General features: G+C 37.4%; 4 protein-coding genes and 1 long non-coding RNA gene across 5 annotated transcripts; 1 reads left to right on the top strand and 4 right to left on the bottom strand.

The window, feature by feature from the left end:
- Positions 1 to 460: 460 nt before the first annotated feature.
- On the bottom strand, positions 461 to 18,304 carry LOC119081455. The gene is made up of 4 exons (XR_005088486.1): positions 18,294 to 18,304; positions 16,403 to 16,414; positions 802 to 941; positions 461 to 491 (listed from the first exon to the last, which is right to left on the bottom strand). It is a non-coding gene; the product is annotated as an uncharacterized LOC119081455 (long non-coding RNA).
- LOC119081432 (2-oxoglutarate-Fe(II) type oxidoreductase ppzD-like) lies at positions 5,810 to 7,138 on the bottom strand. Its single transcript, XM_037190356.1, has 5 exons — positions 6,956 to 7,138; positions 6,770 to 6,891; positions 6,335 to 6,707; positions 6,161 to 6,271; positions 5,810 to 6,098 (listed from the first exon to the last, which is right to left on the bottom strand). Exons 1-5 carry the CDS (start codon positions 7,085 to 7,087, stop codon positions 5,895 to 5,897), a joined length of 942 nt encoding a protein of 313 aa, XP_037046251.1. The 5' UTR covers positions 7,088 to 7,138; the 3' UTR covers positions 5,810 to 5,894.
- LOC119081425 (secernin-3-like) lies at positions 8,173 to 9,753 on the bottom strand. Its single transcript, XM_037190344.1, has 3 exons — positions 9,402 to 9,753; positions 9,245 to 9,338; positions 8,173 to 9,187 (listed from the first exon to the last, which is right to left on the bottom strand). The coding sequence occupies exons 1-3, from the start codon at positions 9,561 to 9,563 to the stop codon at positions 8,208 to 8,210; spliced, it is 1,236 nt and encodes a 411-aa protein (XP_037046239.1). The 5' UTR covers positions 9,564 to 9,753; the 3' UTR covers positions 8,173 to 8,207.
- LOC119081436 (coiled-coil domain-containing protein 137) lies at positions 10,492 to 11,700 on the top strand. Its single transcript, XM_037190370.1, has 4 exons — positions 10,492 to 10,639; positions 10,701 to 10,846; positions 10,911 to 11,401; positions 11,464 to 11,700. The coding sequence occupies exons 1-4, from the start codon at positions 10,563 to 10,565 to the stop codon at positions 11,680 to 11,682; spliced, it is 933 nt and encodes a 310-aa protein (XP_037046265.1). The 5' UTR covers positions 10,492 to 10,562; the 3' UTR covers positions 11,683 to 11,700.
- Positions 11,796 to 13,765, bottom strand: LOC119081420 (tubulin alpha-8 chain-like). The gene is made up of 2 exons (XM_037190330.1): positions 13,631 to 13,765; positions 11,796 to 13,269 (listed from the first exon to the last, which is right to left on the bottom strand). The coding sequence occupies exons 1-2, from the start codon at positions 13,631 to 13,633 to the stop codon at positions 11,926 to 11,928; spliced, it is 1,347 nt and encodes a 448-aa protein (XP_037046225.1). The 5' UTR covers positions 13,634 to 13,765; the 3' UTR covers positions 11,796 to 11,925.
- Positions 18,305 to 18,697: the final 393 nt, after the last annotated feature.

Below are 18,697 nucleotides of genomic sequence, written 5' to 3'. Positions count from 1 at the left end.
GCAATTGATTTAGGATGTGTATATGTGAGCTTTTTATTCTGAGCACATGGATAAACCAGTTTTGATAAGTCCATGTGTCGGTGTGAAATTACATTTATTCAAATAAAATCAGAACATTTTTCGGTGTATGTGTAACGTAGAATTGATTTTAGATCATAACGAATGTCTCATCACCTACCACCGTAGCGCAGGTGGTTAGTTACTCGGGTTTCGATTGACTGCAAGCGCACCAAAGACCGCAGGTTCGATTCCCGGGGGAGAGGTTTGTTGAAAAGGGTTGGTTGATGTCAATTTGTGAGACCATATGTACTTAACCGGTACTTAAGGATAGGAACTCAACTGAAACGTTTCTAGTCACGGTCTACTTAACGTGTAACTATGTACTTAATTTACACCACAAGCAGTACCTGAAAATCACAATTGACATCAGCGAACCCGAGACAAACCTTTTTGTTGATTTTCTTAATTTTTTTTATGATCTTCCGTCTTGTCTAAACGAAAAAAAAAACATCTTACTTTGGAACACAAAAACAAAATTTAGGAAAAAATCTGCTTTGATTCTAAAGTTTCTCATAATGTAATCCGCGTGTGCAAAAATCCTTCGAACAAAATTGAATAATGAGAGATCCTCGTTCGTATATATGATTTAGTTAGTAGTTTTAAAACAAATTGAGCATTCACTTTGTCAATAAGAGGATACTTTGTCAATAAGAGGATCCTTTCCGGAAAGAGTCCTGGCCGTTTCAAATATTTCACTCAAACACACTTGATGGAATTTCATTCAATTAACACAGAACGTACCAATTTCAAAATCAATTTTCAATAATTTGTGTGAGCCACCATTGCTGTTCTGACTGCAGGACATGTTGAAGATTTGTCCATGATGGTAGGTTGCAGTCAACGACAACTTGCTCTGTACTAAACGAAATAGTGACTCAATTCTAATGGGAAAATGTGTGGCCTTTTATAAGCTAGCTGATGCGTAGCGTACCACAAATTTACTTAAATGCCATACAGAAATCAAGAATAAATATTTCCGGTTCTTATTTTCAGTTTAATGGAGACAAATGAAATAAATTTTGAATTTATATAGTGGAAGAGTCTAGCCTATAATTGACCCGCATCTGATCTAATTTAAGTATGTAACAAACAGAAATAGTTGCGTGTTTAAAACATGCTCAAAGATTTCATCAGACGTTCAACATCAACTCAGTGAGATAATGGTATTCAAAAATCGTTGAACTGCGTTGATCTCTGTTCAATAAAAATTAACCTTCTGTTTTAAACAATTTCAACAGTTTGAATACAAATTTTTTTCATTTCATTAGTTAATTACAATACTGTATTGTGGTTCCTCATTAAGCCGCGCAGCTTATTGCTTATTATCTTAATTTGTAGTTGCGATGGAAAATGTTAATAAAACTTTGAAACCAAGGTACATAAAAGAGAAGTATGGATTGAGAAGCACGACCTGCTAATCACATCAATCATACGAAACAAAAATTTTTAATTTTTAATTAATTTTATAAACAAATTTTGTATGGAACTGCCTGGACGCATTAGATTGTCTTGGACACGAAGTTTTCCTTTTTGCATAGTAAAAGTGGTTGGACGTGTATACGAATGGAATTGATTTTTATAGTTTTTAAATTTTTTCAATCTTATAAGTATTATACTATACTGTTCCTGTTTCGCTTAACCTGCGTGTTATTCAGGTTGGGGAATTCGATTGAATATTTTTAACGTATTTTATGGCATTGCGATCAATGAATATTCAGAATCACCTTTAGACTCAACCAAATATATATTGACTACTCCACAATTATTGTAGGAACTAAGATCTGCTTTTCAATGAGTGGAAGTGTTATTTTCGATGATCAAAATCGTCAAAATCGTACATGTCAACACAATACACCAAACTAAAGTGCTTCAGACACACTTCTGTTACATTTATTTTATATTTTATCTTAGAGGCGCACACATATTTCTCATTTAAGCTTTTCATTGCATTCAGTAGTGTTTCTATTCTGATGAAGACTGTTTGGGTCTTGTAGCTTTGACAAGTTTAGTTGCCTCCCAGGTCTGTGATCGGATTGTTATTTAAATTTAAAAATAGGTTTCAAATTGATTTTTTGACTACCAATCAACGCTAGTGTAGATACGTTGACATTAATGGAAAAACATTGTTCGAGTTAAATGAAAACTATAAAAATATTACAAATGATAATGTTCACCAGAGCTACTAATAAAAACCAGAAACTGGAAAAGAAAAAATATTAAAAATTTTGAGGCTCGAACCAAAAATAGTCGGGCTCACCAGTCGGACACTCTAACCATTACGCCACGAAGGTATTTTTTTGAGACTGCTGCAGTGTATGTCACTTACCTACTTATAATTGTTACAAAAAGACTACACACATTCAAAATTCTTGCACATCGTTTATTCAAAATGGTCAGTCCCTTTCTTCAAAATCCTAACTGATTGGTATGAGTACTCATATGGGAGTGTGTAACCTTTTTATGCCTAACATGTGAATATGAAGGACCACATAAGAATATTTTGAAGTAAACTCTACAAGGCAAGTGTAGACAAGAAAGATCTTATACTCAAAATATTGCAAATTTTGATTATAATTCATGATTTTTCATTTAAAAAAAATGAAGACGGCGGGTCTCGAACCAAAAATTTTCGAAATCACCATTCGGACACTCTAACCATTACGCCACGAAGACACATAACTTTTAAAGATACAGTACATTTTAGTTACCTATAATTGTTCTACCAGCGAGAGTGGTTGGAATTATGGAAGTATTGAACGCAGGCTTTTTAAGCTATGGGAAAAGTAAACCAATGCTCCAACGCATTTCAAGTGGTACTTTAAATAAAAAAACCATTTCATACAAAATAGTACTCTTTGGCAACTGTCGACTATAATCACTTTTGCTTGAGATGCGTTGATTGGTATTGTCTTCTTTTTTCACGTAGATTAGGTGAAAAAAATACCGTGGCTCGAACTGAAATAGTCCAGCCCACTAGTCGGACACTCTAACCATTGCGCCACGAAGACACCTTAGCTTTTTAAGCACATTACTGCTACATGTCGTGCATAAAAGGATATCTTTGTCGCAAATTCACATGCTGACTCTGCACATCTTTTTAAAATGTTTGTCTTTTTGTAGTAATTGATGTGGTATGTATTATCAAATGCGAGGTATCCAACTACAATCGCTCTATTTGACATTCATTTTCTGAAGGCGAATGGATCGATCGGTTTAGTATATTCGAATAAAGGTTTGATTCCATTGGAACATCCTTACGCAGTGACCAGAAATTCGTTGGTACGGCTGCTTGAAATCGATAAGACAGACGCCAGCTAAGGTAAAGTTTTGCTGTTGCTAGATTTTTTGTTCCTCGAAGAATGGCTGCCGCTTGTGCGAAGGTAACAAACGGATCTATTGAAGGAAGAGGAAATGTGGAGTTCGATGTCGCTGGATTGTACATAAGAAGAATTGAGCATGACGTTGCGATTAATGAATTTTCTTTATCTATGGCCATCTTTGTTGCTCCATTACCCTTAAAGAAAACAGGACGCTGGTTCATAAGACTTTGCACATATTTTCATCCATATTTGTCTATTATGAGTTTCAGCCAGTACAGGTTTGCATTGTCGTCGTTAGGAAATGTAAGAGCTAATTTGTTAGCTATTCAGGACGAAGAAAAGCCTTATATTAGCCTCTCTCGTAATAGATCCTTTAGGAAGACTCTTGAGAAACATTTTGTTCACAACATTACTGAAAGTAAACACAAACATTCCGCTATAAAAACAATGCCGATCTTTGAAACCATCAAAAACCTGTGACCAGTCAAACGGTCTGTGAAGCACACCTCGGGCTTTCAAAATCGGAAAGTCATGAAGTGTTTGTAACTGAATAACATCCAGCAATCACTCTACCCGTTTACAACTGGTAATACATCCTAGATCTATGTACATTGCTGGAGTCAATGATGAATGGTTGTATTGGGAAAGCGTTTTTCAAACTGACTGGAAACCGATCACCGTTAGTTTCATTCTAAAGAACAAATTTTGATATTTTTACTGTCGAAAAACATAAACTTTAAGATACTTTTGCTTTCAATATTCTGGCGTTGCGGTCTTTTGAAAACAAATCCATTTAATGCGATCAAGTTAAAATCCTCATATCAAGAGCAAGAAGACTGCTATTTAGAACTTTCTAGAGAAACACGAGACGACACGGTGATTCTTATACAAAAAACGACGACTTCTTGGTTCTATGTCGGGTCTCCTATGATCCAAGGAAATTTTGACTGTTGACTCCTGTGGGCGTGCTCTATGCTAGTAGAGTGGCTAAATTGAATTAAAAAACAAATCAGGGAATTCGAAAAAAAAATACCGGGTTCGAACCAAAAGTAATTAAGTCCACCAGTCAGACACTCTAACCATTACACCATGAAGGCACATCGTGATTAAGCATATTGCTACAACAGTACATCTGAACTAATTTCACAAAATTGGCCCAACACATCCAAAATCTCCGAACTTGCACAGCACATCGCGTATTGAAATGTCCTTTTGTTTTAATTGATTTGGTATGAGAGTGTATGGCCGTGTGTAAGTTTTTTCTTTACTTATCACGTGGTTCTATGTGTCCACCATCAACAGACTAATGTTTGCAATTGAGCTTAGGAAATACCAGCATCGAAACTAGTTTTGATAAGGGGTCATTCAAGTAGTACGTACTCCCAAAATTGACGATTTTTGACCCCCCCCCCTCCCCCTCGTACGCCTAAAAGGGTCAAATGTGACCCATATTTGTTAGAAGCGTACGCTTTTGTCGAACACCCCCCTCCCCCCAAGTGAGTACGTACTACTTGAATGACCCCTAAGCCAATGTGTGGGTGTGAAATCGCATTTATTCAATTAAATCAGAACATTTTGCAGTGTATGTGTAATGTAGAATTGATTTTAGACCATAACGAATGATTTATCACCTACCACCGTGGCGCAGGTGGTTAGTTACTCGGGTTTCGATTGACTGCAAGCGCACCAAAGTCAGCAGGTTCGATTCCCGGGGGAGGTACGTTGAAAAGGAGCGGTTGTTGTTGATTGGTAAAAACCATGCATGTGCTTAAACGGCACTTATATGGGATAAACCGACGCGAGTCTAGTCAAGGTACACAACAAGTTGTACCTGCAAAATCTCAGTTGACATCCACCAATCCGAGACAAACCTTTTTGTTGATTTTCAATTTTTTTTTTTTTTTAATAGTTTCATTTGGGTTGTGCCAGTTTTTGTTTAAACGAAAAAAAATCTTTAAGTGAATGCAAAAGCTAAAAAAATCGCTGATCTTAAACTGCAGACAATCGTAACTAAAGAGTCCAATTTTCTAAAAGCAAGACACTCTGGTGCAAATTGATTGAGGCAGAAATCATGAATCAACATTTCCTGTTCTCAGTTGCTCTCTAACGGAGATAAATGAATTACATTTTGGGTTTATATTGACATTGACACTGAGTGATGATGCTTTTATTCAAAAATCGGAAACCTCCAAATTTATAACGATTTCCAACAAATAATTCCCCCAACTTAAGGACTAACTCTGGGCGAGCGAGCGGTATAATTAAGCACAAAAAAAACTATTTGGGATTGACTAAAACAGCTCCAAGCACATGAGAAGGCTGTAGCATGTAAATCAGAAGACCCGCTCATATGCGACATTTTCTACCGGCAAAGAATATTAATTTGAACCGAGTACCGATCAATTGCAGTTTATTTTGTGTATCGCAAATTTTTATTCAAAAGTCGAGTAGTGTGTGAACAAAAAGTGTATTCAGAATGCATATCAAAGGCAGGAAATTGCACTTTACAGATCGTCACTTTGGTGTATCAAGACCATAGGTTGTTTCGAGTCGCACCATGGAATGTTGCCTAGAATTCACTGGAGGTTGTAATACTCCCGATGAGTCAGGTCGAAGTGGAACTACATCAACAGCGTCATCAGGTTGGATGAAATAGACCAACGATTGACGGGAACATTTCTTCTTAACTTCGTCGCTTGGAACCACAACGCGGTGCCGCTAAAGTAGTTCGATTACAAATCACTATTGATACGTCTCTTCCATCATTGCTTACTACTTACAGTCGCAGGAAAATATCCACCAGTCCAATATTCGAGTAGTTCTCCAGTATTCACCACAATTGAATCTTTAATCGGTTGCACAGGAATCCAACTTCCATCAACAGTTTTAGCCTGGAAACAAAAGCAATTTTCAATCAAAAATTGTTTACTCAAATATGTTTCTGATGAATGCACCTCTAAACCACCCATATCATCTTGAAATAGCAACGTTACAAGACCGTAATCGGCATGCTCTTCACATCGGGTACTTCCTTCCGAAATAGTGTCGGTAATAGGTGGATAATAGGTACTTCTTACAGTGGTTAAGCTGGAAACGTCTGAATGATTCAAACAACGAACAGTATTTACGAAAAAGTCTTCATCGTCCAAATCAAGCGATCTGGCTAAAATACGAAACAAATGTTCTAGCACTGGATGACACTCTTCCATCAATCCTCGAATTGAACGCTGAAATTCTGTCTCTTCGAATCCATCGCCGTGAACTGGATAATCATAACACTCTCGTAACTCTGGGACAATATTAGTATCCGACTCAAGTTTCGAGTGGCTGAAATTGTGAGATTTTTGAGTAATATTTGGCTGTAAATTTTGATGGGCCGCTTTCGGTACAATTCTTGTCCAGGTTCCACCCATCCAACATATCCCGTCACAGATGGATTTTGTCGGAAGATACGTTTCACATCATCCGGCTGTTCGAAAAACAGTTTACTTTGGGCGAACGCATTTCGAATCTTAGATGGGAATTTATATTGTAGTTTTGATAACTGAAACACTCCATTTGTTAATGTATTTGACCTTAGACATGTCCACCCCATGGTTTATAATATACAAGAATCCAACGTTGGCCAAAGCGCACTTCACTTTTTCCGAAATTTCTTTATTCGATTCAGACACTTTGGCAAAGTCAATGACTGGGATGCTATTCATTTTATTGTTAAAAATCGACTGAACATACCGCTACTGAAGATACGTGTAGACAGTGTAGACTTGTTTGATAACAAAGTTGTTTGTTTTCTTTGTCTGCTTTATAACGACTGCAACGCAATTTATTTTCTCTCAGTCAGCGAGCTGCGGGAAATAATTTTATAAATTGAATTAAGTCTTAAGTCCGGTTTGTTGTGGTTTTCTTTAAATTTTTAAAGGTACTTTTCATTTGACTCTTTCATTCTAACAAAAAATTGCCAAATTTGGGCTTCGAAAACAGAGCTCCTGTGAGTTTTTTCAACTCGTTTTCAACAAACTTCTCTGCAATGGATTCTCTATGAGATTACCTGTTCAGACATACCTCACACGACGTATTATGTCATGATTTGTCGATTTTATTTGCAAATAAAGTTGAAATTTTTTGTCGAAAAGTCTTAGTCGGGAACACTGACAGAGTTACTCTGCTCGAGTGAAGGCGAAGGTCAACAACGTTCTTATGGTATTTCATAGCTGGACTCCTCAGCTATTAGCTACAGTTAGCAGTAATGCCTTCTGTTCCCAAATGCCCGAGATATCAGCCAACAATGTGTGCAATTTCATGCTACTACCCGGAAAATCAAAATCAGCCTAGAGGCAAGGGAAAAATTAATTTTTGAAATTTTTTTTTTTGCTGTTTCGGATTCCTTGGTCAATTCTAAGTACAGCCTGGGGCCAGGCCCTTTAAAATAAAAACAAAAACAAAATGAAAATATGACCCACCCTAATATACAATAAAACTCCAATTGCGAGTTTTTGAGTTTTCCAAAGATATACGAGAGCTATATTTCACTGCTCTTGAAATTGAATCATATATCAAATGTAAGACGAGTAGAAGATTTGTTCAGTGGAAAAGTCTGTTGAATAAAATTGTAAGCAGTTTAGAGAACTACCGTTTCCTGCAACTCATTATGTATATCTTGAGAAAGAGAGGTAACGTAAATGACAAAATCATTATCTACGACAGCATCAGTATATCGTAATCTGCATTGCTGCCTGACAACAGTCTCTTAAAGAGACTCTCTTTTAACTTGAAATGAATACAGTACACCTGCTGTAAATCTTCATTTATTTTATCATCTTTCTCTCACTGGTACAACTCAATTTCTAAGTCAACAGCTTTATTGAATGTGATTCCCAGTCTGTCTTCAACCAGATCCTTGTCCGTTGTCAGCATGACTTGATTCATTTCAGTAAAGCACAGTTCTTCCAATCGTCGCAGTTGCTGGCGGAGTTTTGTTCCGTCAGCATTTTTTGATTTTAAAATCGGATAAATTGCTTCGTGTTTCACATACAGGTCATGTTTACCATCTTCTGTTTCGGGCGATTTTGTTAGAGTCGTCAACTCATTTTTAGAGCTTTTAGCGAAAACAAATGGCTTGAATACGCTCACACTTGAGTCGGGAGTTCCAGTAAAGTAATGGATGTTCAGATGCTCAGCAGATAGAAGTGAAACTTGTGATGAAGCAGTCGGAAACGAGTTGTAACAATCTCTGCAGATTCCAGACATCTTGTCTCTAAGTATCATCGTCATTGAGTCGAGATTGAATTTCTTATCGCTGGTATGGTTCTGAAGCAACGCTTTTCCAGCTGCATATCGTCCATCTCCCTTTGAAACTGTTCCATCATTTGATGATCCGAAAACAGCTGCAAAATTTAGATCTGTCGATCCATTCCATTTTCCGGTGGCTTTTGCTTCATCAAACAAATTCTTCGAATGAAAATCGATTTTCGTTTGAATCGAATAGACATTGGAGATGTTTCGGTACCCAGAGGTGATCCGTTCCACTACCCACACATTGTGAACCGTTTCCAACACATAAGCTTCAATTGGATCAGCGATAATGAAACTGTTGAAGTAACTGAACCCGGCATCGTTTTTATCACACGGTCCGCCCTGTCCATAACTTTCGAGTAGGTCTGTAATGACGTCGATGGCACTCTTTGCTGAAGTAGACCGTTCAAGCCCGAGGCGAAGTAAATCCATTCCCAAAAGCCGTTTGACGTCCGATTCATGGGATTTATAATCACTCCACACAGCTTCGTTACCAATTACCACTCCACAGCCTAAAAGAAAAGTTTTATTGTGTGACCGCAGGGAATAGGTTCACAGAGCAAACTTGCCATTGGAACCCATTTCTGCGCCAAACATCCATGATGGTTTTGATAAAATAACCGACTGAGTTTCGGGCACCTGAGGAATCGTTATGTACGTGCACTAAAAACATATTTGATTATGATAGTGTGTAAATCAGTAAACGGTCCACAATGTTATTGCTACCTGAACAGTTGAATCCGGTTCGTGTTTCTTGCCTTCAAAATAGACCACCTCCTGGACTTCATGTCTCGGTCGGTCAGAATTTTTACCGAAAATGACCCGATTATCTTGTGTCAAATTTGGTAGAACCACAAAAGTATCACACGATTTTGGTTGTTCCTTCATTGTTATTATTTTAGCAAATTACGATCAGCTGTTCTGTGTTATCATCTGTTGATGAGTGTCACTTTGGTGATGAAAATTTTCCGCGGGAGTTTGCAAAAAGTATGCATATTGTGCGATCAACATCATCATCATTGGAGATCTATTGTCGAGCGAAGGTGTAATGGAAGTGTAATACATACCGGGTCAGTTACATACTATTATAGTTTGCAATTCACGCCGTAAGTGTGCCTTAAATTTGAATTTCAAGTGAACGAGTTCATGCAAAAGTGAACCGAAAAGTACATTTCAACGCTTCCTTGTATGAAAATAACGCGGTGTTAGAAAGACTTGCGTGAGAAAGATTTTGAATTTCGACCGCACTTATGGCGTGAATTCAAAATATTCTACGAAAGGTAGACATTCAGAATCGATAGAAATTTTTTTAGGTGAAAATTGTTGGACAGAGCCGCAGTCTGATATCCTCAGATGTTAAAAATTCTTGAAGATACGATTCTTTGAGAATTAAAGTGCTTGATACTTCAAGCTCGCTAGAATTGATGCAATTATGACGGTTCCTTGTGAACTAAAAGTTGGTCAAGAATTCCGCAAAAGTTTCGCTTAACAGCTATTACTAATTTGTATAGGCAAGCCGCAAGCATATCCAATGACGTGTTTTCACTTGTTCATTTAGTGTTTGTTGCGTTTTAGAATGAAGAGATAAAATTTATTAAAAGAGCCGATCTCAGAATACGCACCCAGACATTTTGTTAAAGAAGTGTGCACTTTGCAATACAACTCATGGACTCTGCTAACCCGTTGTAACTCATTTTTTACTCAAAAATTCGTACAGCGCTATTTTTGTGAAATAATGAAAGTGAACTAATCTTCAGACCAAGCGAAACGTAACGTAGCGTACACGTTGACGCATTGGGTGCTGTCATTACATTAATGTCAACACATGCACGTTAATCGCATGGTGAACGGAGTGTGTCAAAACATTGAGGAAATAAATAACAAGAAATGGGTCGAAAAATACCAGCAAGGAAGCACCACGGTGTTCGTGATCCTATTAAACAAAACCAACAAAGATTAGCACTGTAAGTGAACGATACAATGTTCGTCTCCAATTTGATGTTTTTGATGTAATTTCTTGAACAGCATAAAAGACAAAATCAACAATCCGCCGGAAAAGCAGGACTTTCAGAAAGTGTCTCATAAACTAGCGAATTTCATCAAATTGAAAGAAGAGGCCAAATCCGGTAATTTTAAACTGAAAAGACCAAAGGATGAGGAAGACAAACCAGGTGGGTAACTGATGTACTAATTCGTAATAGCAATCCAAACTAACAATCAATGTGACTGATGCAGAAAACTACACGAAAAAGCCGAAGCAACAGAAACAAGCTGATCGCCACAGCAAGGAACTGCCGTCAATTCACCGATATCAAAATGAAAGCGACGAAGATTATCTGCGTCGTGTTAACCGGATAACGCGAGAATCGATACAAGAGTCGCAGTTCGAGGCTAAATACGGCGTCGAAGTGATTCGAAATCGGAAAACCGGCGAAATTAAACTGAAGAAGCGGCCCAAAGACGAACTGGAAGAGCAGATGAAAAAGGCTCGGAAGGACAGTGCTATGGGCGACAAGAAGAAAGATAAGAAAATCGAAGTGAAGATCACCCCAGCCGAGCAGAAGAAGCTGGTTAAAGAAATGATAGCCCAGCGGAAGGAGAAGGATAAACAGAACAAGCCACTGCCAGAATACAACAAAGATGAAATTAAATTCGGCGAGGTGGCACATTGTCCTCCACAGTTGACGACCCCAAGGAAGGCTACAAAGAGCGATACAGTACCACGGGTAAGTTTGAATTGAAATTCTTGTTGTTTCAGCCAGTTTACGTAAATCGTTATTGTTTACAGCCTGGCAAGAAGAATTTACTGTTGCACTCGGTTATTTCTGGCGCTGTTGAGAAAGAGCAACCGAAAGCAAACAAAGCTACAAAGCTTCCCAGTTTTGATCTTAAAGGAAAACGCAAAGAATTGCCGATGGCCACCAGACAAATGATTGAGAATCAACAGAAAAATGTTGTTGAAATGTACCGACAGTTGAAGAAGAAAAATAGAACCGAAATGTCGTGAGATAATTCGTGAAGCAAATTTTGTTTTTGTTTAAATGAAATTGATGACATTCGATGCCGCAGTTATTTACACCACGGATAATCAAGGGAGCCAAAAAAACTTCAGAATTTTGTTGAAAGTTTATTTGCAATGATCAAAAATTCAAATTTCTTCAAGAAAATAACAACTGGAAAAATGACAAAAATTCACACAAAAAATTATTATAAAACTACTAGCTCATCCTATCCCAACTACAGTCATTGTTTAGAACTCTTCCACTTCTTCATAATAGTCATCAGTCGGTGTGTCGCCTCCGATTTCTTCGTAATCCTTCTCCAACACGGCCATATCTTCACGCGCTTCTCCGAATTCACCTTCCTCCATTCCTTCTCCAACGTACCAGTGAACGAAAGCCCGCTTTCGAAACATCAGATCGAACTTTTCGTTCAGTCGACTGAATGCCTCCACCACAGCCGTTGTGTTCGCCAACATACAAACCGCACGAGAACTTTCAGCTAGTTCGGTGCCCGGAATCGCTCTCACCCGTTTGTCATTGATGCCAATTTTGAAGCCGGTCGGACACCAATCCACAAATGAAATGTGTCGCTTCGACTTCAGACTAGCAATCACTGCATTCACGTCTTTGGGCACAACATCGCCGCGATATAACATGCAACAGGCCATGTACTTGCCTCTGGCTGGATCACATTTGACCATCAAATTGGAACGATCGAAACAGGCATTCGAAATTTCGACGACCGATGTTTGTTCGTGTAACGCCTTTTGTAAGCTGTGCAACGGTGCGTATGACACTACCGGAAAGTGGACGCGTGGATACGGAACCAAATTCGTTTGGAATTCGTTGAGATCGACATTCATGCAACCGGAAAACCGAAGTGAAGCAGTGGTCGATGATACAACCTGAGCAATGATGCGATTTAAGTTCTCGTAGCCGGGTTGATCGATGCCGATTTTCGTTTTACAAATATCGAATATTGCCTCGTTATCGAACATGAATGCCACATCTGAATGTTCTAGTGTCCCATGGGCCGTCAACACCGAATTGTATGGCTCCACAACGGCTGTTGATACTCTGGGCGACGGGTAAATGCAAAATTCCAGTTTACTCTTCTTCGGAAATTCCATTGCTAAGCGTTCCATCAATAGCGTTGTGAAACCGGAACCAGTACCTCCACCATACGAATGGTAAATCAAGAAGCCCTGTAAGCCTTTGCACTGTTCGGCCATTTTGTGCACTTGCTCTAAAACATTATCGATCATCTCTTTGCCGATGGTGTAATGGCCACGCGCATAATTGTTCGCAGCATCCTCTTTTCCACTCAATAGCGTGTACGGACGAAACAGTGTCCTTAATGGACCATGTCTTATCCCATCAATCACCGATGGTTCCAAGTCAACGAAAACACTGTTCGGGACATATCTACCGGCAGATGTTTCCATGAAGAATGTGGACGTATTTTCGTCGATCACTGGTTGGTCTTGTAGACTGCCGTCCATATTGATTCCGTGTTCGAGACAGAACAATTCCCAGCTGGATGTGCCCATTTGGGCTCCGGCTTGTCCAACATAAATTGAGATTATTTCACGCTGGAAAAGATGAAAAAGAAGGCGAATTAGACGAAGAAGAATCCGAAGAAATTAGGGGCACGGTATTTTCGACGTGGACATTAGCTTACAAACGAATTAAATCGCGCCATTTTGAATTGGATAAGCGAAGCATTCGTTGTGCATGTTGAAATATCTCCGAAGCATTTCATCCAAAAAATTAAATCGAATCATAAGCTAAGTGTCGTGATCCAACAATGATTTTCTAATGGACAAAATTGGGTCTAACACTCTGATAAAGCAATGCCGACGACGGACGACTGTTCTCTTTGCAACATTTTTGATTTTCCCATTTTGTTGAAAATTAGACTTTAAATTCGGCTTAGATCTGAACGCAACTCACCATTTTCAATTCGATGAAATAAAATTTTGAAAATTAAAAAAGGAAAAAACGCAGTCAAATTCACACACAAGTCGACGAGTACAAAGACGAAATCGAAATGAAGTCGGCGAGTGCAGAACAAGAAAACAAAACGGTAAACCTACAATCAATAGAATAAATGAACTCTTTGCACAAGGTAGAACTCCACAGAATGTTTCTTTGTCTGTTGTTATCAAAGGTTGATGGAAATGTTAGGGGTGCCACCGATAAATTTGATTTTTTAGATAAGCCTGTCACAGACGGCAAGCATATCACTAGTACAATAGTCGAATCTGTGACTTCTAATCATCGAATATTTTCAAGAGATTTATCAACGCAAGCTCAAATCCACGGCTGGGCAAGATGATTTTTCCTTCATTCGCTTTCTATGCAACACTTACTTATATGATATTCTAATGGTTCGTTGTCAATTTGTAACGTTAAAAATATCGGATGTCCTATTAACAGCGTTGGATTTATGCAAAATCTTCTACTTCATTTGTTAAAAAATAAGCTATAAGACTGCATTAGGCATTGCTCATCATTTACTGTGGTCGTCGTTGTAGATAACAGATGAATAGCTGTCAGCAACAAAAGTTATTGATGAATTTCATTGCTTGATTTTTGCAACAAAGTTTAAAATTCATCAAAACTGTTACAGATGAATTTCGAAGATTTGCTGAACTGCTATATCCAGTCCTACAAAGTATGGTTGCTGGTTAAACTTATACGTATTGCCTGTATGTAGCCGACGCCTGTTAGTTTTAATAACGTGAAGAAAATAGTTTCCCACCGATGGACTGGACAGGTGCACTAGAAAAGGCATAATTAAATAGCTGATAACTTTTACTATAGAAGATTATACACCTCTGTCCAAAATGTTTATTCCCAATCCACAAAATAATGAAATAATGATTTTGGACAGATGTGCCAGTATATGTCATTTGGTATTTTATCTGCGGGGAACAGATATATGGAGATAAACAGTTTTGCACCAGAGGGATAAATGCGAGCTTATTCTTCTAGGCAGATAAATGAATTTACTCAAGACCTGAACGTACTAAATGTTCCAGTAAATGATATGATTGATACAGTCGATTCTTCCTCATCATTTTGTTGAATGTTTCGCTCATCAAAAAGATTCATCGATAAAATGCGAGTTTATTTAATTGATCGCCGACATCAGCACTTTTCACCTATTTAACAAGAAGATTTTCAGATTTCAATTCAGTTTAGTTAAAAAATCACTCCAAGCACTCTCAGTTCGTTGCGTTTCAAAGGAAAGCTAAGAAAATGGAGAACCGTAATTCGCCAGGCAAAAACAACGGTCAATCGAATGGATCCGATGCTAATTCACCCAAAAAAGCGGCGTTCTCCGTTCCTATGGTGTCGGTTGCTAAGCAGACTCCATATCAATCACCATACAATACCCGTAGTTCAACTAGGAAATAAAGGAGCAGTTGTGCAGAGTTTGTTTCCTAATAAAAGGGCTTGTTTCAATCGAGACCTAAGATAAAATTTTTATTTTTCATTTTATTATTTTGAAAGTACAAGCAACGCAGCATGGTAAGCGAGCAGACTGTTAGCGTTATTCTGCGGTGTTATAGTTCGGAAATGTAACATTCAGGCAAGGAAAGTGAAACTAAATCGTGTCAGTCAATTCGAATAAAGGAGCCTCTGTGAAGCCAGATAGTAGTAACCTAGTTAGTTTAAATGATAACTGCAAAACCAACTTAGTGTAAAGATGGGAATATGAGAAAACAATAAAAGAGAACAAATAATTCATAGACTATTTTCAGGAATTTCCCGAATTTTCCTAATTTTTTTTCCAAATTTTCCCAAAAATATTTTCTGGGAAAATGTGGAAAAATTAAAGAAAGTGAAAGTGTGTTCATAAAAATAGTCCCTGAAGACTCTTCAGTCTCATCATCTAATAGGAAAATACGTCTGAGTAAGCAAATCATATAATTGTAAAATATAAAATATCTGCCACATGAAGTAGCCCACATTAGTTAGTATAAATGATAACGGCAAAATTAATTTAGTGGAAGAAAAACAAATTTCCTTTGTTAAATTTCATCTTATTGTCCAATGAAAATTTTTCTAGAGGAAGTATGAATAGTTGGAATAGTTGAAAAGAATTTCTAGATCAAAGAGAAATGATCAAATAACTCAATCTTCAGTCTCATCATCTAATGCCTGAGATATGATGTACAAAATAGGTGCCACACTAGAAAATTAAATTATATTTTTGAATTATTCCATTACCTTCAAAAAAGATTCTGCAAAGTGTAGCCAATATGTCCAATTGTTGAATAAGAGGCAATCGTTTCATATTTTTTTTGAAAGAGAAAAGCAGTCAGCATAAAGAAATAGAAGTGGGCGTTCACCATTTAGTAATCAGAAACATTTTCCTTATCCATGTGATGACAAGATTCATCCTTCCTATCTATTTAAATAGAAAATTTTCCAACACTTATGTTTTGTTTCTAAATTAAATGCTTAAGGGAAAATTTAGGAGAAGCCAGAACAGCGAATTGTGCCCTGTACAAATTTACCGAATTTGATTTTCCCTATAATCTCGGTAAATTTCCATTAAATTCCTAATAACCTTACTGGACAATAATGAAGTGATTGAAACGTTAGTTTGTTAGCAAACCTTTCCTGTTCATTTTTATCCCGATTTATTAAAACAATACGTTATGTTGTACGTTGTACCCGATAGTAGAAAGCACACATTATGTCGCCTTCAACATTAAAAATTTACTTTTAATAAACGGCGATCCCACTAAAACCTCAAAAGAGGAAAAGGTGACGCTAGTCTAGTAAAAATTAAACTTCCAAAACAGTAATCAACGTAATCAAATTTAAACAAGAAAATGTGTCGACAAGAATTTGACCGGTGAGATTTTGCAACGAAAATTTAACAAAAAAAATGCGTCACAAGTGGCAGATGATTAGTGACGTATGATGGATTTCCTCAGAATCTGCCACTTGTCCAATTTTCGTTCCTTAGGTTCCTTAGTTCTCCCGTTGGTTGTTCTTTTTTTCTTTTTTAGAAAAGTCGAACTAGCGTCACGAACCTCCTCTATCGCTTCGGTTCATGATAAAAATAAACAGTGAAGGTTTCTTGTGTATTTTTGTCCTCAATAGCTTCGGATCAGCGAAGCTCGATCTGCATTCCCTAAAAATATAGAATTGACAATTCTTTGTTAGGAGTCCTAAAATTCGTTACTCGCCGTTAACTTGACTAATAATAGAAACGAAAAACGGTTTGGTTTTTGTAGCATAGAATTTTACCGAATTTGTCCACCTCATAAAATTTTCCTGTCAATGTGTTACCTAAAATCACCTTCCACCCAAGATAATTTTCAGCTTAGGCAATGCAGATTTCGTAAAAGAACTTTCATGATTCAACGGATTAGTTTTTGAGCAAATTATACGTTCGTCCGTAATATTTTGGAGTTTTTTTTGTATGTTCTCTCCACGTCAAACAATTTTGTCACCTGAAGTTTGTCCTGTTCAACTTGAATGATCCTTCTCAATAACAATGCAACAAAGCTATAATAATTAATTCAAATACAAATCTCATTTAATTGATTTCATTGTTCGCTTGATGGTAAATCAAAAATTCACAAGCTGACGCCACGGAATCTAAAATTTATTTACTCGCTTAATGTCGCATCCGATCTCTTCCGTATATCGTAAAAGTTTGTTTAAACACTATTTTGCTCTTGTACTGACCACCAAATACCAGTGGGTTCGAACATACTTTGTTCACAAAAACCAATCTAATTTGCTGGATTAAAATAATTTTCTGTCTACGAAGTCAAAATGGAAAATCTTACTCTCAAAATACAACATAGTCAAAATGCGATTATCGGTCAATTACTTTGCTTTGTAATTAGTCAAGTCATCGGTTTTGCCAAAGTATACAGATGGTATTAATAGGTCTCATTCAGAAACCGAACGGTGATTCTGGAGATCAGTCGTCAATCGCAGACACAAAAGTCGGTTTTTGAATATCAGGTTGACCGTTGACTTACCCACAAAATACACCAAATACCATGCATAATAACCGGGCCGACACCAACTCACTTGCATCAACAACAACACGAACATCAAACAGCAGCCTTTATAGCCGCAACAGCTACGATTCAGGTCATAGCAGTCAATATAGCAAACCGTACGAGAATTACGGGAACAATGCAACATTGCCAGTTGAATACGGTGGTCAACGGAATGGAACATCAGAAAAATCAGCATCGCCTACAAAAACTAGTGGATGTTGTTGCAAGCAACAATGATTTTTTAGGTTGTCCGTCTACTGATGATTTTATTCAATAAAGACGTTGAAGTGATTTAGTGAGTTGAATTTTGATGGAGTGTAAGAAAATGCAGTTTTTGGATCAGAAAAACATTTGGGCAGAAGGAGAAAATCTGTCGGTTCGAGGAGTATGATAATGTGGAAATTTAACCCAAAAAATAGTGGAAAAAATTTCGTGACAGAAATAGTGAATGATTCATTCGTAGCTCTTCAATTTATCAGCATTTCATTGTTACGGTACAATGAAACATCAAAACTTTTGATTCTAGTGCGTGCATAGATCCTTGTGTGAGTGTGTTATAGTCATTCAAGTTTAACGTTTTGAAATTATTTCCTGAGACGGACGTTCAGTCAGAGGAAATGCCAAATTTGATTCTTTTTTAAGAGTCTGAGTTTCTGAACTTACGGTCTCGGAATTTTTCGAGTTTTTAATTTTTACAGAACGACAATTTTCTGAGCCCAAAATAAATCGCGTTAGAATTAGATGCAGATGAGGCTTAGTTTCGCCTGAAATTTATTTTCCAAATAATTCATGGTAACTTAAGCTTTGACCAGCCCTGGCATGAAAAATTTCCGGGTAAGTTTAATTCAGGTTGAATCTGAACGTAACCTTAGCCAGACTTTCTGATTACATTTTCAGGTCAGTGCAAATCCACCCTTGTTTTCACTCGTTAGTTGTATACTCAAGTGTCAATATTTTCCCGTCTAAGATTTCTCCCAAG

The sequence above is a fragment of the Bradysia coprophila genome, chromosome X, assembly GCF_014529535.1.
Source record: "Bradysia coprophila strain Holo2 chromosome X, BU_Bcop_v1, whole genome shotgun sequence".
Taxonomy (NCBI): Eukaryota; Metazoa; Arthropoda; class Insecta; order Diptera; family Sciaridae; genus Bradysia; species Bradysia coprophila.
This window is presented reverse-complemented; position numbering and strand designations above follow the sequence as displayed.

What these genes read in the sequence shown, in the direction of transcription:
- LOC119081425 (XM_037190344.1), bottom strand. Translation starts at nt 9,563, where the DNA reads ATGAAGGAACAACCAAAATCGTGTGATACTTTTGTGGTTCTACCAAAT. An exon ending in AACCGGATTCAACTGTTCAG is followed by an intron (nt 9,339 to 9,401) that starts GTAGCAATAACA and finishes ATATGTTTTTAG; the next exon opens with TGCACGTACATAACGATTCC. An exon ending in CGCAGAAATGGGTTCCAATG is followed by an intron (nt 9,188 to 9,244) that starts GCAAGTTTGCTC and finishes CTTTTCTTTTAG; the next exon opens with GCTGTGGAGTGGTAATTGGT.
- LOC119081436 (XM_037190370.1), top strand. Translation starts at nt 10,563, where the DNA reads ATGGGTCGAAAAATACCAGCAAGGAAGCACCACGGTGTTCGTGATCCT. An exon ending in GGATGAGGAAGACAAACCAG is followed by an intron (nt 10,847 to 10,910) that starts GTGGGTAACTGA and finishes TGACTGATGCAG; the next exon opens with AAAACTACACGAAAAAGCCG. An exon ending in AGAGCGATACAGTACCACGG is followed by an intron (nt 11,402 to 11,463) that starts GTAAGTTTGAAT and finishes TATTGTTTACAG; the next exon opens with CCTGGCAAGAAGAATTTACT.
- LOC119081432 (XM_037190356.1), bottom strand. Translation starts at nt 7,087, where the DNA reads ATGAATAGCATCCCAGTCATTGACTTTGCCAAAGTGTCTGAATCGAAT. An exon ending in GTGGAACCTGGACAAGAATT is followed by an intron (nt 6,708 to 6,769) that starts GTACCGAAAGCG and finishes TCACAATTTCAG; the next exon opens with CCACTCGAAACTTGAGTCGG. An exon ending in GTGGATATTTTCCTGCGACT is followed by an intron (nt 6,099 to 6,160) that starts GTAAGTAGTAAG and finishes GAACTACTTTAG; the next exon opens with CGGCACCGCGTTGTGGTTCC.